Raw genomic sequence first — 15,878 nt, 5'->3', positions numbered from 1 at the left:
ATACAAAGTGAAATGATGACGTGCAAAGTGCAAAACCCCAACCAACCAAAGTGCAACCCCTGGCAACCAACCAAAGACAAATTTTTTGGTCAATGAAGCTGATTCTGATTTGAATTCCCTGCAGTAAGAGTGAATTCTGATTTCCTATGACTCACTGTATCTTATGCAATTTTTAATTATGGGAAATCTATGATCAAAGCTGGTTGTTTCCAAGAAACAAAACGCATCTGTATAAATAATTTATCATTTATAAATTGGAAGTGTCCAGGAAAACAAATATGAGTCAATAAAATATGAGTCAATGAAGTGTATGCAGGGATTCCATGTTGTGCTCTGTTGCTGTCTAGAAATAATTTGTATTCCCTGTAGCATCCCTTTGATTGTTGTGCCCATTGTAAGGTTTTTGTTTGTTCTGTCACATGACTCCATCACTAACCTGAGCTGTCTTTCCCCCCTCCCTCCATCCTTTCCTCCCCCTTCCTCCTCCTCCTCTCTATTCCCTTCCATGCTTGTTCACAGGCTGGGTGACGTCACTTGGCCGTGTCTCAGCTTCAGCACCAGGGAGAGCGTCCGCTTCTCCCATCTCATCTTTCCCATCCATCCATCCATCCAACCATCCTAATAGCCCATAGGAGGACACTCCGAGCCACAGGCCTGCAGGAGGAGGTGGGGAGGGGTCCTGGCTGCTGAAGAGGAGCCTGCAGGCCTGCTGGTGGAGGTGGGCAATCCTTTGTGGGATTTTTATGGAACCAAGCTTCATCCAGTCGGCCATGGCTTTAGGCTTGCCATCTAAGAAGGCTTCTTCAAGGAACATTGCTGTGGAGAGAAAAAATTTGCTCACTATCTGCAGGTGAGAGATGGGGAGGGTTCTATGTCTTTGTAGGGAAGGATGGCTTGAAAGGTTTGACACGGATGGACAATAAGGTTTCCTATAGGAAAAAGGTCTCCTCTGTTCAAGGGGAGCATGTAATGGCCTTTCGAATAAATGTAGAGGATGGTTGCCAGTGGGGTAATGCTTACTTATAATGGGGTAATACATAACTTGAATTGGGTACCGGTAAAACTTATAGCCTTATTCAGTGGTGAATAAGGTTTTCTATGGGGAAGAGGACTCCTGTGTTATAGAAGAACATATATTGGTCTATAGAATAAATGTACAGAATAGTTGTCAATGGGGTAATACATTTATACTTGTAATTGGGTACAGGTGGTAGATTGTTAATGGGGTAATACATAACTGTAACTGGGTACCGGTAAAACTTGTAGCCCTAATCAGTGGGGAAACGGTCAAAAAGGGTTTTCTATGGGAAAGAGGTCTCCGGTGTTTGAGCAGAACCAACAATGGCCTATATAATGTAGAGGATGGTTGTCAATTGGGTAAAATATAACTGTAATTGGGTACCAGTGGTAGATTGTCAATGGGGTAATACATAACTGTGATTGGGTACCGAATAAAACTTCTAGCTTTATTCAATGGGGGGAAAAGGCAATTTACGGGAAAGAATTCTCTCATGTTTGAGAAGAACCTATAATGGCCTTTGGAATAAATGTGTTGGTAGATTGTCGATGGTGTAAGACATAGCTGTAACTGTGTACCAGTAAAACTTGTAGCCTTGTTCAATGAAGAAAAGGGCAACCTGAACATATTTTTTTTTTTTTAGGGGTCCGACCCATGATTAGTTTATGGGTCCCTGTACTGGGTAGAGCGGTGGTTCTCAACCTCAGTCCTCAAGTACCCCCAACAGGCCATGTTTGCAGGTTTTCCTTTATTTTGCACAGGTGCTTTAAATCAGAGTCAATGGCTTGGTATTTTGGACAACTATTTTATCTAAGAGAAATTACCAAAACATGGCCTGTTGGGGGTACTTGAGGACTGAGGTTTGGAAGGTGTAGAGCACCAATCTTTGTACGTCTTACTAATTAGGACAGAAGGGGTTTTTTGCAGGGGCAGACAAGGGGTAAACTGACACCAAGGCTTTTATTAATTGTAATTTGAAGACCTAAAAGACCCTGAGGAACATGAGTAAAGGAGATTAATGGTATGGAATGATATAGATGGACCAATCAGATATCCTTGATGGGGGTGGAGGAGACCTAGCAGACACTCAGAAACATGGGTAGAAGAAGTTACCATATGTAATGATATGCAAAGACCAGCCACGTATCCTTGATAGGAGTGGAGGAGACATAGCAGACACTGAGGATCGTGGGTGGAAGAGGTTAATGGTATGGAATGATATGGATGGACCAACCAGGTAGCCTTGATAGGGGTGGAGGAGACCTAGCAGACACCGAGGATTGTGGGTAGAAGAGGTTAATGATATGGAATGATATGTAGGGACCAAGCAGGTAGCCTTGATGGGGTGGAGCAGACCTGACAGACCCTGAGGAACATGGGTAGAAGAGGTTAATAGTATGAAATGACATGGATGGACCAACCAGGTGGCCTTAATATTGGTGGAGGAGACCTAACAAATTGCAATGGAAATGGGTAGAAGAGGTTAATGTGATGATATGCAAAGACCAAGCATGTAGCCTTGAAAGGGGTGGAGGATTCCGCTCTAGAGGAATGTCGGTGGTGATGGAAAAGGAAATGACATCACAGCCATAAAATCATAGGCTGAGCAGGAATAGATGTGTGATATACATCAATGTGGAAAATGATCAAGGGTATTAAAGGACATGGCAGAGTTCATAGATCCGTCTAAAGCTTTTATACCGCTACTGGTGGATATTCTTTATTATCCGTTTTCATTTTTGCTTAAGTAGTTAGCTTCAGTTTAAACCAAACGGTGTTACATTTTATATATGTATTATAGACGCTTCTAAATTCTATTCTAGAATAACTTTAAATGTCACACCACAGAGTTGGCCTTATTGTTCTCAAATGGCAACTGCTTCTTTGTCCAGTTGAAAAGCCTACATAATTAAATTTGAACCCCAGCCTACCTTCAGCGATGTACAACCGTCTCTCCTGCACTGAAGTTGCTTACTCTGATTTCACTACACACTGTGAGCTTCTCACAGTGTGCATTGGAAGCTGCAGCAAGTTAGAGTCCACCTTGGTTCCTGGCTGGAGGATGTCCAACATCCTCTAGCCCTCTCCTCTCCTGCGTTACTGGACCACCCCTTTCATTGGATTTAAATGCCTTCAATCGTGGAGGCTCAGTATAACATGTGAGTGTTGCCTAGGGTGATCTGCATACAAATCCAGCTTACCTAGGAATGCCCACTTCTCCAGACTGACATCCACCCATTGAGGCATTTTGAAATTTGCGTAATTCCCAAGAGCCAGTTCACTACTTGCATCAGGGCAAAGGGCTATTGAGAGTAGTACTAAGGCAGAGTCCTATAAGGTTTTCAGTAAGCTATGTACACCACCCTGCTGGCTGCTCCCACCAAGCCATGATCTGCCTGCATTGCATAGAGAAGCACAGAGACCCAGTGATGACCCCCATTTGGTCTAAAACAAAATGTAACATTGAAATGAAAAGTTTTTATTTTACAAATGTAATGAGTAACTAGATAAAGGGGGAAAAGAATAAACCAAGGAGGCAGATAAGTATGGGCGAACCTTTTTTATTTATTTATTTTGAATAGAGTGGAGAGGGATTAGATCATCTAACATGTTCTTTATTGGTGTCTGTGACCCCGTTAGGGAGATCACCCCTCTCTTTTTCTCATGTTTACTGTTATCACTGAGAGCAAAAGAAAATCTCAAAACTTTGGGTTGTCACTAGAACAGGAATAGAGGGGAAATCTTCTAATGGGGACACTAGTTCAGGTGACAACCAGGGGTTTCCTTACTTTGGAGGGATTTCCTCTCTCTTCCTGTTTTGGCTATGGGACAGGAAGTAAAGGGAATGTGATGCTCACATGACCCAAAGCCAGACAATTAGTCATGGAACATCTGATGAATGGGACAAAGAAAGACTTCCTATTGGCTGATCCCCCTTTTACAACAGAGGTCCGGTGATTAAAAGCTTAGGCCTGAGGTCAAGTGAGCAGCACTGGAGAGAGCCATCAGAAGTATTTACACCCAGAGAGGTAAGTATTTTAGTCCTTCTTTTTTTTTTTTTTTTTTTACTGTTTACTAATCTATTCCGGCAAAACTGATGTTTCATAGTCCTAGGACAATGGTCTCAAATTAGTGGCCTTCCAGCTGTTTTGTGAAACTACAAGTCCCATGAGGCATTGCAAGGCTCACCATTACAAGCATGACTCCCACAGGCAGAGTCATGATGGGACTTGTAGTTTCGCAACAGCTGGAGGGCCACCAGTTTGAGAACCCTGGTCTATGCACTGCCAAAAGCACTTTTACTTACCTGATCCTCTGCTCCTCTGGCACACGGTGCTCCCCCCCGCACTTCAGCAGCTGTCCCTTGGCATCCTTATGCCCAGTGCAGGGCTATGGTCCCTGCATCAGACCTTTAGACTACTGGAGCATGGGGGAGAAGACGCTGCAGGGACCGGTCTAGTAGTGCAGAAGATCAGGCAAGTCATTTTTCTTTCTTATGTCCCCTCGACCTAAATGAGCAATTAACCCTTAATGTGCAGACGCAGCCCCCCTTCAAGGGAGATTGTTCAAAGTAATAGGCGTAGGAACTAAACTGCTCCTGATATACGCCCCCCATTCCTCCTCAGTTCTGTCATTTTTAAAGAACCCGCATGTGCATAGATGCTCCGCTGGTCTCTTTCAGGCGTTTGGAAGCTGGAAGAGACCAGCGGCGTATCTGCCCATGTGCAGTGGATTTCTGTGCATGCGCGCAAATGCCCCCAGCTTCTGGTGGATGGGTAATAAAGTGCCCAGTGACATTTCAGCACACAAGGCCAGAATAGCTTGTCTGATGTGGAGGTGCAGAAAAAAAATGTCAGGGGCGCAGGGTATGAGGGTTCAATAGGGCAAGGCATGGGGTCAGCTGTTTGTAGGTCACTGTACAAGGGCTAATAGTTTTATAGTACAGTGTATAGGATGATAGCGGGGGTAGAGGATGGGAGGTCAGCAGAGGAGTGTTCAGGAATCAGTAAGGCAGTTTACAGGATGTCAGCAGGGCAGTGGACAGAGGTCAGCAGAGCCGAGGATAGTGGTCAATGGGGCAGTATACAGAGGTCAGCAGAGCCGAGGATAGTGGTCAATGGGGCAGTATACAGAGGTCAGCAGAGCCGAGGATAGGATGTTAGCAGGGCAGAGGAAAGAGGTCAGCAGAGCCGAGGATAGTGGCTAGTGGGGCAGAGGACCAGGGGTCAGCAGGACAGAGGATGGAAGGTCAGCAAGACAATGTACAGAATGTCAGCAGGGCAGAGGAAAGAGGTCAGCAGAGCCGAGGATAGTGGCCAGTGGGGCAGAGGACAGGGGTCAGCAGGGCGGAGGATGGGAAGTCAGCAAGGGAGTGTACTGGGGGTCAGCAGGGCGGAGAACAGGGGGACAGCAGAGCCGAGGATAATGGTTAGTAGGGCAGTGTACAGGATGTCAGCAGGGCTGAGGACAGGAGTCAGTAGAGCCGAGGATAGTGGTTAGTAGGGCAGTGTACAGGATGTCAGCAGGGCTGAGGACAGGAGTCAGTAGAGCCGAGGATAGTGGTGAGTGGGGCAGTGTACAGGGTGTCAACATGGCAGAGGACCGGGGTCAGCAGAGCTGAGGATAGTGGTCAGTAGGGCAGTTTACAGGGATCGGCAGAGCAGAGGATAGGGGTCACTGTTGGCAAGGGGGGGCAGGAGTCTCCGCTGGAAGGTGGGGGAGAAGAACAGGGGTCCCCACTGGCAGGGGGGGGGGGCAGTGGTCCCCACTGACAAGGGGGAGAACCGGGGTCACCGCTGGCAGGAGAGAGGACAGGGATTGCCGCTGGCAGGGCACTGGGATCTTTCTCTTATCCCTGCACAGGACACGCTGCAAATCATGGCTGTGTATAATGGAATCAGATTTCAGCTACAGTGTGTGCTTCGTGGGAAGTAGATCTTTGTGCCTGTGCGGGGATGTAAGATGGCTGGCACAGTGTCAGGGGTGAAGGGGGGGGGACTGCAACTGAAATCTGAGGGGTGCAGCCCACCCCAGCACCCCCCTAGACCCGGCCATGTCTACACATATGTGGAAATCTGCTACTTAGTAACCCGCTTCCCCCTGGGATAGGCTGGAAACCCAGGAGTACAAAAAGAGGGAGGGAGAAGGAGAGAATAAAAAAAAAAATTGTTTAGGTTCAGTTCCGCTTGAAGGCACTTTTTGTATTGTGTGAAAGTGACATGGAATATGTTGGAATTACCCATTAAAGGAAGCCTGTGCTGAGAAAATAAGTAGATTGCCATTGCTGAGCACTGTATTAAAAATGGCCAGTATCCATGAATGTCATCCAAAGGTTTCAACATATGGAGTCCACAAGCAAGTATGATTTCACTAGTTGTAGTAACATTAACGGTCAGTGTTTTGGTGAAACTATTGAGACCAGAGACAGCCAGGCAACTAGCATTTTCAGAAGGAGGTTAGCCATGCCCGCCCTCATATTTGCTACAATGAAGGTTTTTCTTTAACATTTGGTCTGCAAATGCCCAAAGAAGTATTGATGTTCACAGTCTTTAGTGATATGGTGAGCTAAGCATGAGCTGATCTTGTAAAATTGTCACCCTACCTTTAATCTCTAATATTGGCTGGAGACTGATGACATCATTCCACTAATGATGGGAAGCCTGTGTTGGCACTGAAAATCCCTTGACATTTCACAGTAGTGCTCAGTAGGTTCAATGTACACCAACATGACCCCTCTGCCCAAAGTGGCTACATCTAGTGTGTGTTGACCATTAATAGATTCATGTCCAGGGCCAGATTTTAACGTGCTGCCCTCCTAGGCCAGCTATACTGTTCCCTGCACCCCTCCTACTTCTGACCCTGTCTACTGGATGGTGTGCAAGTAAACTGTACACTATTCCACCAAAAATGCAGAAACAGTGCGCCCAGTATTAACCGTCCAATGAGAGCGCCAAACATCCATCCAAGAGTCAATTTTTAATGATAAAATTGATTCATAGCAGAAAAAAATGTGTTTCAGGAGCTAAATAGACTCCACCTTTATCAGGGCTGGGGGGAATAGTCTGTTTGGTCCTTGAAACACGGTGAATATTTTTCTGCTATAAACCAATTTTATCAAAAACTTTGGACATTTGGCACTCTCATTGGACTGTAGATGGGTAGATTCTTAACTTTGGGTTTTTATGGGGTGTCCATGTTTTGTGGAGTGCTACCAAGCTGGAGCTAGCTTGCCCATTGAAATGTCATATACAGCGTTTCCTTATTACTTGTAGATGGTCCTGGCAGGCAGGGTGGCAGTCTACATGACTTTATTATAAACAGGCATGTAGGTCTTTAAACCATAGCCTATTTGGCAATGCAGAAATCCAGCTCAATTCATTTATATTGTTGCATGGTTAAACTCAATATTAGCCCATCTACCTATAAAAGCCCCAAGTCCAGCATCCTCGTTCTTTCAAAAACACAGTTTTGCAGGATTTTTAGGAGCCTCCTATAATCTCTACCATAGCAGCATTTGCACTGAAGGACAAATGATGAGGATTGTGAGCTCATAGGCTCTATTGCTTTGCATAGTACTGTCAGTCTAACATGCAAACATGCTTACAGGAGTGAAAAGCACAGGTATAACTCCTATTTAGTTGTTCAATCACCAACTTGGACAGCTGCCTAACTATTATGTAGTCTGTAGAGGGGTCCAGGACATGGTCATGCTGTCTGACAAGGGCGTCTGGATTAGAGCAGCCATTGTACAGAGTAACAAATATTTTGGTAGTGAAAAGAAGGGTTAGTAGGCAGCATAGTGGTTTAGTGGCTATTAGCCCTGCCTTGCACCACTGTCCTCAGTTCGAATCCCAGCCAGAGTATGGAGTTTGTATGTCCTCCCTGTGCTTGTGTGGGTGTCCTGCCACACTCAAAAGATGGTAGATTAATTGTCCAAATTGGCCATAATATGTATGCAAGATAGCGACCTTAGATTGTAAGCTCCTTGATGGACGATTGTGTGAATAGTCAATGCTATATAATGGCTATTAGCCCTGCCTTGCACCACTGTCCTCAGTTCGAATCCCAGCCAGAGTATGGAGTTTGTATGTCCTCCCTGTGCTTGTGTGGGTGTCCTGCCACACTCAAAAGATGGTAGATTAATTGTCCAAATTGGCCATAATATGTATGCAAGATAGCGACCTTAGATTGTAAGCTCCTTGATGGACGATTGTGTGAATAGTCAATGCTATATAAATGTCTATAATCATGTATATGTAGCCCTTGTATTAGTCATGTGTTCTAGATCTCATAGACTTTGTATCTGTATATTCTGTACATCTGACACATTAATCGCCACTGTACACTCCCCTCCTAGGTTTTCAGTGAAGACGCTCCTGGAGAAATACACAGCGGAGCCCATCGATGATTCCTCAGAAGAGTTTGTGAATTTTGCTGCAATTTTGGAACACATTCTGAGTCATCGATTCAAGGGTGAGAGAGGCATGGGGAGGCGCAGGGGGGTCTTTAAGGCAGGGCAAAAGGGGCAGCTGCCTTGGGCCCAGTTATTTTTGGGGGCCCCAAAGCAGCTGCCCCTTGAGCCCACCATAGGTGTAATATCTTGGGTCGCTTAAAGCAATATGGCCTCATAGGTCCATATGGCCTCCCTGTCTTCAGTGTAGCTGAGCGCTCTCCCCTCCCACCGCTGCAGGGGCCACTACAGGTCTCTGATCAGCTGTGCTGTGAAAGGAGGTGCAGCTGCAGGTTGTCTGTGTGCTCACCTCCCCCTCCTCCTGTCAGTAGCGGGCTCTCTAATCGCTGCTTGTTGTTCCCCCTGCGGCTAAGCAGCCAATCAGAAGAGGCTCGAGGGGCATGATGGGACGTGTAGTCCCAAGGAATGGACTGTTCACTAAAGTCCATAGGGCCTGAACTATACCCTGCTTTTAAAGGAGGAGGCAGCAGAATTTGCCAGGGCAAAAATTCACCATGACAGTGCAGATAACCAAATAAGTACCATGTGGGGGAGACTGCAAGAAGGGGAGGACCATATTAAAAAGCCACTGCCAGGATACAGAACTTGCTGCACTGCCTACTGTGGTCATCACAGGAAACCTCGGACACCTGATTGAAGGGACCACTGCTGCTGTATTACTGGATTTGATAAGAGGGCTTTGCAGCCACAGCTTGCTACCACCAGTAGAGAATGAGTCATTGGGAACTACTTAACCAGCTACCTTATAGCTGTGGTACCAGTGGCGGAACTCCCAGGATCACAAAGGTTGCACTTGGGACCGGGCCCTGGCGTTCCCCCACTGTGGTGGTCCCCAGATGGCAGGAGACTGGCCCGCTGCAGAACATGCCAGGGACAGATTCCCCCCCCCCCCCCCCCAGCAGTAATCAGGTGGCTCCCATTGGAGTACTGATTATGCCTGTGGCAGAGCCTGCTGCAAGACTCGCAGTGATTGAGCGGGATTCGGGGAGGGGGTGCGGCCGGCCTTGGAGGTGATCGCAGCTGTGCTGTTGTGAGCAGTTTAGGTTACCCACAGTCAGTGTTGATGGGGGAATCCCTCCTGAGGAGCCATTGTCTTCTTCCGGGGGGGGGGGGGGGGGGGGGGGAGCCATCCTCACCAGGAGAACACAGTGAATATTGCTATCGGCTGTAGCAGCCACTAGCAATAATCGCATGTAAAATCCTGCAGGCTGGTTGTACCCAAATTGATCGATTGATCAACTTGGGTACATTCAGCCTGCCCATACATGGTTCAAATCTTGGCCGGTTCCTGCTGAACTGGCTGAGATTTGAACCGTCTATGGTCAGCTTTAGTCAGGCTGCAGAGCAGACAGCACAGAGGTATGTGCCGTGGCAGCTACTGGGTGGAGATAGTAGATCCCAGGGGAAGCACACAATAACCCTTTTAATGCTATGCATTTCCACTAGGATTCTACTAGCAAAGAAATGGTTATTCATACATGTCCAACACAGATCTGAAAGGGTTAATCATGCACTTCCAACTGGGATCTTATCGGCCAGCAATAAAAGTGTTAATTGTGTCCAGCTTCCCCTCACCTCCCCAGTCCATGGTGCACAGGTAATGAGGAGATGATGTGCTGTAATCTGTAGGCTACTTTCACAATGAAAGCGCCAGGCATCGGAGGTAAAGCTTTACCGTCGTTTTTAGTGGCCCTTTTTGGACGCTTTTAACCCCCGCTAGCAGCTGAAGAAAGGGTTAAAAGCGCCCATGTTGAGGCGCTTCGGCAGCACTGCCCATTCATTTCAATGGGCAGGGTGTTTTGGGAGCGGTGTATACCGCCACAAAGCTGCTGCTTGCAGGACTTTTCAGAACATCCTGCAAGCGCATCGCCCCAGTGTGAAAAGTCACACTGAAATGAATAGGGAGGCGGTTTTCAGGCGTTTTAGCGCTAGAAATAGCCTCTAACGCCTGAAAACCGCCTCAGTGTGAATGCAGCCTAAGCAACCATTCAGTGAGCCAAGATGCTGTGCTATAACCTCTAGCAACTGGCCCCTTACCACATGATCAGCTGTCAGCCAATGGCAGCTGATCACGTGATGTAAATAAAAGATTGGTAATCAGCTTTTTTTCTGCTCGCGCTGACGGCATGAGCAGAAAAAAAAAGCCGATCATCGGCTTGTGTCAGAGGGATGGCGGTCCCGAAGAGGGTGAGACATCACCCAAGTATCTGTGCCCACCAGTGCCATCTGCCAGTGCATAGCAATGCCGCCCTTCAGTGCCCCCTATCAGTGCCCTTCAGTGCCACCTATCTATGCCCTTCAGTGCCACCCATCAGTGCCACCAGTACTAATTATCAGTGCCCATCAGTGAAGCCTCATCAGCGCACATCAATGAAGGAGAAAAATTACCTGTTTGAAAAATGTTATAACAAGCTATAAAACTGTTTTTGTGTTTTCAAAATTTTCAGTCTTTTCTTTGTTTTTTTGTTTTTTGCAAGAAATGAAAAACCCAGCAGTGATTAAATACCACCAAAAGAAAGCTCTATTTGAGGGTAAAGATAAAAATTTTATTTGGGTACAGTGTTGCATGACCACGCAAATGTCATTCAAAATGTGACCGCACTGAAAGCTGAAAATTGGCCTGGGCAGGAAGGGGGTTTATGTGCCCAGTAAACAAGTGGTAAAGTGGAACTTCAGTCGTTTTTTCATCTTTCCATCTATTAAATCTTCTGCCCTTGTTGTTGTTTTAACTTTGGTTAGTAAAACTTTTTTTTTCCGCCAGTAAATACCTTATACAGCCCACTTCCTGTGTCTTGTCTGGTTAAAACCCTAGGCTTATGACATCATGCACAGCTCTCTCTCATGAGAGTTTGCCAGGAAGGGAGGGGGATGAGTCATAAGAGGGCCAATGAGAGATGCAGAGCTGGAGGTGTGCCTCTGTGTGTCTGTGTAAATCCAGGAAGTGAACAGGCAGCAGCTTCAGCTGCCCACAGTTAAAATGGTTCCAGACTCAGTGGGGGGAGATTTCTGCAGCATATTTGGCAAGTACAGAATCAGTTTATATAAAATAATATGCAAAGTGGTTGGAAGAAAGCTTACGAATGGCAAATATGTTTTTATTACAAATTATGTGAGCAGACTGCAGTTCCCCTTTAAAGAAGGCCCTGGGAAGGCGGGTTGTATAGCAGATGATTTAAAGGTTACCTCCACTCTAAAGAATAAACATGATTGCATAATCTCTGCTGTACATAGATACCAGAAACCTTTTCACAACTTTTTTTTTTTCTTATTTGTTGCTTCAATTTTGTGATTTCTATAATGTGTATTTGATTGGCTGAAGGTTATAGGCTGTGAGCCAGTAACTTACCGAAATGTATGTCCATAGTACCACTGCGTTCATGCCAAGGCTTGTACTACAGATGTACAAACAAGTGGTTACTGACCCCCACCTACAACTCATCTTTGCAGCAAAGAGCACTGGAAGGGTGGCGTATGTCAAACACATACAAACAGATTTCCAAACTCAAACTTGCCAACCAGCCAGCAACTCTTCTTAACGCATATTGTTAGGTCAATTCGGTTGGTTGCTGGCTGGTTGGTAAGTTTGAGCTTGCAAATCTTGTGTGTGCAGTGTCATGCGGTAGGTCAACATATGCCCGCTCAACCGTATCCTCTCTGTTGTAGTCAATTAAGCTCAAGATGGATTGTGATTGGTTGCTCTGGACACCTATTCAATAAAGAGTTTTAATTCCTAAAGTGAACCTATGCTTTGACCTAAAATTCATAGCTTCCACAGGGCTGTAGACTGCTTCCATTCCAAGCACTGGTGTTTGGTTGTTGGCTGTCACATGCAGTGAATCCCATGCTGTTCCATACCTGTTAATTCCAGGCATTTTATTCAGAAACAACTACCAGCTGCTGAGGAGCGTACTCAATTACACTATAATATTTATTCTTCTAATTCATTCCCAATCCAGTCCCATACCCAGCTCCATCAACATTTCAAACCCTGATGGAGGCATTTTCATTCCCTGAAACACAGTTGCCTGTTGTTATGGAACAGACTTTGTATTTGAGCCCTCACTTTGGGGTGTGGCTCTCCGTTCTTGTCTCTTGTGGGCATTGGTCCACTGGAAGGTTTTCACTTGGGTGTTTCAGGCAGATCCCCTTCCAGCCCCCCACTTTTTTTTTCTTTTTTGTATCCCCTAAGTTTCCTAGAAGCCACATTGAAACCTCTTGTACTAGTGTATGTTTTGGAACCACTAAGGTTCAGTTCATGGTGACATAGGTGGTTTCATTATAAAAAGATGGAGGTGTACTATCAACAGATTTTCTCTAGCACCATCCACCACTTGCTTCAGCACTCCACGTTTACACAGATTCCAGTCTGGTGTGTAATAGAGCTATCTTCTTGAACCTAAGGCCTCATTCACACATCCTAAATGAGCCATGGGCTGCATGTATACTGCAGATGCCTTCATCTGGGATCCCGCATGTTCGATCAGCGGTGGTTGCACAGCCTGTACAAATCAATGACAACCTTAAAGGTGTTTGGGACCTCTACATCTGTAAGCATGTATCTGCACTTATCTGCCCCTATACAGCAGATTGCGTCCATGGCCCAACATGCTTATGGTTGCAGAGGGCCCCAGCTCCTTTCAGCCTGTCATTGAGCAGCCACTGCTGATTGGAACACTTGGGTTCCCAGCCGCAGGCTTCCTCATTATACTTGCTGCACCACAGCCAATTTAGGATGTGTGAATAATTTGGGCCTAATTCTCATACTCATATGTCACTGACCTTTTCTTTTGTTATCTGTAGGTCACGTAAGCTGGTTTAGCACAGATGGCCAAAGAGGATTCTGGGACTATATACGTATCGCCTGCAGCAAAGTTCCCAATAACTGTATCAGCAGCATTGAGAACATGGAGAACATTAGCACAGCTAGAGCAAAGGTGTTTTATTGCTGGTTCTAAATTTTGCATGTATTGTCGTACCTTGTGTTGTCCCCTTATTCTGTGGTTTTGTATCTCCTTACAGATGAAGCAGAAGCTAAGATATGTATTGGGTGTAGTTAAGATCTTGTCTTTATTAAATTATTCTAAAAAAACAGGAATGGGCAAGAGCTGCTGCTTGTACATTTCAGCCTACCAAAGTCCTGAGTCATAGCTGATACTCAACAAGGCTGGACTCATTTAAATAATGGGATGATGCAGCAAATGTTATCAATTTATTGATGCAGGAAACGCAGTTAATAAATATTAAACTTATTAAAGGAAACCTATACTGAGAGAAATATGAAGACTGCCATTGCTGAAAATGCTACTAGCCTGGCTGTTTCAGGCCTCATTACTTTGAGTTGTTGATCCAAAACAAGCATGCAGCCATTTAAGTCAGAACTTAAGAAGTTAAGTCAACCTGCATACTTGTTCCATGTCAGTGTGTCAGAAAATGGCATTTTCAAAAGAGAGTTCAGCAATGCCAGTCCATTTATTAATTCAGTACAGATTTCCATTATAAAGATGGTGATAGGCGAGGGCAATGTGCAGTAACATATGATGAAAACAAATGCTATTCTTTTCCAATACAAATATGACGAGCTAAAGAATCTATATGCAGAATATAACTTTTGAGATCGTTTCATTTCTGTCCAAGCATAAAAGACAACCAAGCACTTAAAACTTGGTTCGGTGGGATGTTCAGATGTGATAAAATCCTCCTTTCTTTAGGATAGATAACCAATTACTCAGTAATTGTGTCCTGATCTTTCACGAATCAATATAGATCTTTTTCTAAAAACCAGAAGAAGAGGGAATTAATAAAATCCCCTGATACATGTTGGCTATCTACACCAAATAAATTATTTTATTGCACCTATCCCACCAAACCATTTATTTGGTGCTTTGTTGTCTTTCATACTTTGATTTCCAAAGACTTTCAGTGGTTACTTTTGGTTTAGGAGCGGCCTACTCACCACATTCCACCGCAAAACCAGCAATTTGAGCTTCAGCATGACCTCCGACCCTGCCAATCATTTCAGCTGGCACCCCTGGCTTACGTATCGGCATACGTGATCAGAGACGACTGCAGTTGGTTGACTGCAGTCACTTTACAAGTGACTTTTTTCCACCTGGTTCCTTGATTTTCCTTGATTTTCTCAAAAGAAATTTGTTGAGCCAGGTGGCGTCAGTAGGGCCACTCCCGGCTCTAACTTCAGCCAATTCACAGGAATCGGCCAAAGTTTGAGCCATGTTTAGGGATGGCCATTCAAAATGTCAGTTATACAGGAGGCTTATCCAGTTCAAACCACTTTTGTGATGAGTAGACATAGTGTATCAATCTCTGAGAGATCCTGATGTTGGTTACCTGCCTTGCCGCCTTTAGGGCGGTAAATATGAATACAGTAAGTGATCGGTACTGCATAGTGAGTTCAGTTTGTGAAAAAACTGGAAGCCAACTCAGCACAGAGCACTTCCCATTCATTCACTGCCCTGTGCAACTGAGGCTGCAGAGAAAGGGGTTGAGGGAATCTATGTCCTCAGTCCCTTTCTCTGTCTCAAATGTGAGGCGTCAGGGGTCTGTTTAGATCCCTGATATTTCCCCAAAAGCCCCCAACAGGGCAGTTAAAAATAAATAAATAATAATACAATTCTAAGGACCCAAGTGAGCATTTGGATTCGCTCTTTAGAGAGCATTTGACAGGTAGAGGAGGCATATTGCTTCCTCACCACCTGCTTTAACCCCGCACTAGGACACTGCGACCGCATGCTTTGCACTTGGTTGCATGGTTGTGGGGCTCTTGTAGAGTAGTGCATTCAGAGCACCTGAATGGGTCTTGTTCGAAGGGGGTATCATTTCTGCCATGGCTGGGAAGCACAGCTTAGCGCCTGTGCCATTTTAGAAAAAATATAATTTTATATTTTCGGAGGTGGGGGGCCCTGTCAGGTAGGCTGTATATGGGGCCTGTGATTTCTAACAGCAGCCCTAGTGATATCACCAAATCTCAGAGGCAGCAGTACCTTCGATCCCCCACTGCAAATATACAGTTATTAGTCTGTAGGAACCCTAGCATACTAAGGAAGTGTTTTGATTTCCGGAGAAAATTTAGAAATTAAAAAAAAAAAAATTTCAGGGTACTGCTTAGGCACACTTAATTTTACTAAATATATAGCATAGCGAATCTTCAAACTTTGAGCTCAGTTCTACTTTTATGTCACATTAGCACCAGCGTTGCAGTCCCTACTTTCAGGTACACAGTGTGGTCATGTATGCTGTCGTCGTAGGGTCGGGCCTGGATACGTCTTGCGCTGATGGAGAAACGACTTTCAGAATACATTGTAACTGCACTAAGAGACACCAGAACAACCAGGTGAGACCATATGTGAAACCCAGTAGGGACTGAAGTATCAA

At 45.3% G+C, this 15,878-nt stretch overlaps 1 protein-coding gene across 5 annotated transcripts in view; it reads left to right on the top strand.

Annotated features, from left to right (window-relative positions):
• The first annotated feature begins 486 nt into the window (after positions 1-486).
• RUNDC3A (RUN domain containing 3A) overlaps positions 487-15,878 on the top strand; it is a 32,402-nt gene continuing 17,010 nt past the window's right edge. The window contains exons 1-4 of one of the 5 annotated variants that reach the window (XM_073607746.1): positions 487-850; positions 8,376-8,491; positions 13,290-13,423; positions 15,752-15,837. In XM_073607746.1, the coding sequence (XP_073463847.1) occupies positions 744-850; positions 8,376-8,491; positions 13,290-13,423; positions 15,752-15,837 (443 nt within the window). In that variant the 5' untranslated portion in view covers positions 487-743. The remainder of the gene's footprint in view (positions 851-8,375; positions 8,492-13,289; positions 13,424-15,751; positions 15,838-15,878) is intronic. The other 4 variants (XM_073607748.1, XM_073607749.1, XM_073607747.1 and 1 more) reach the window with 4 other exon arrangements.

Source organism: Aquarana catesbeiana, linkage group LG12, assembly GCF_042186555.1.
Source record: "Aquarana catesbeiana isolate 2022-GZ linkage group LG12, ASM4218655v1, whole genome shotgun sequence".
Taxonomy (NCBI): domain Eukaryota; kingdom Metazoa; phylum Chordata; class Amphibia; order Anura; family Ranidae; genus Aquarana; species Aquarana catesbeiana.
This window is presented reverse-complemented; position numbering and strand designations above follow the sequence as displayed.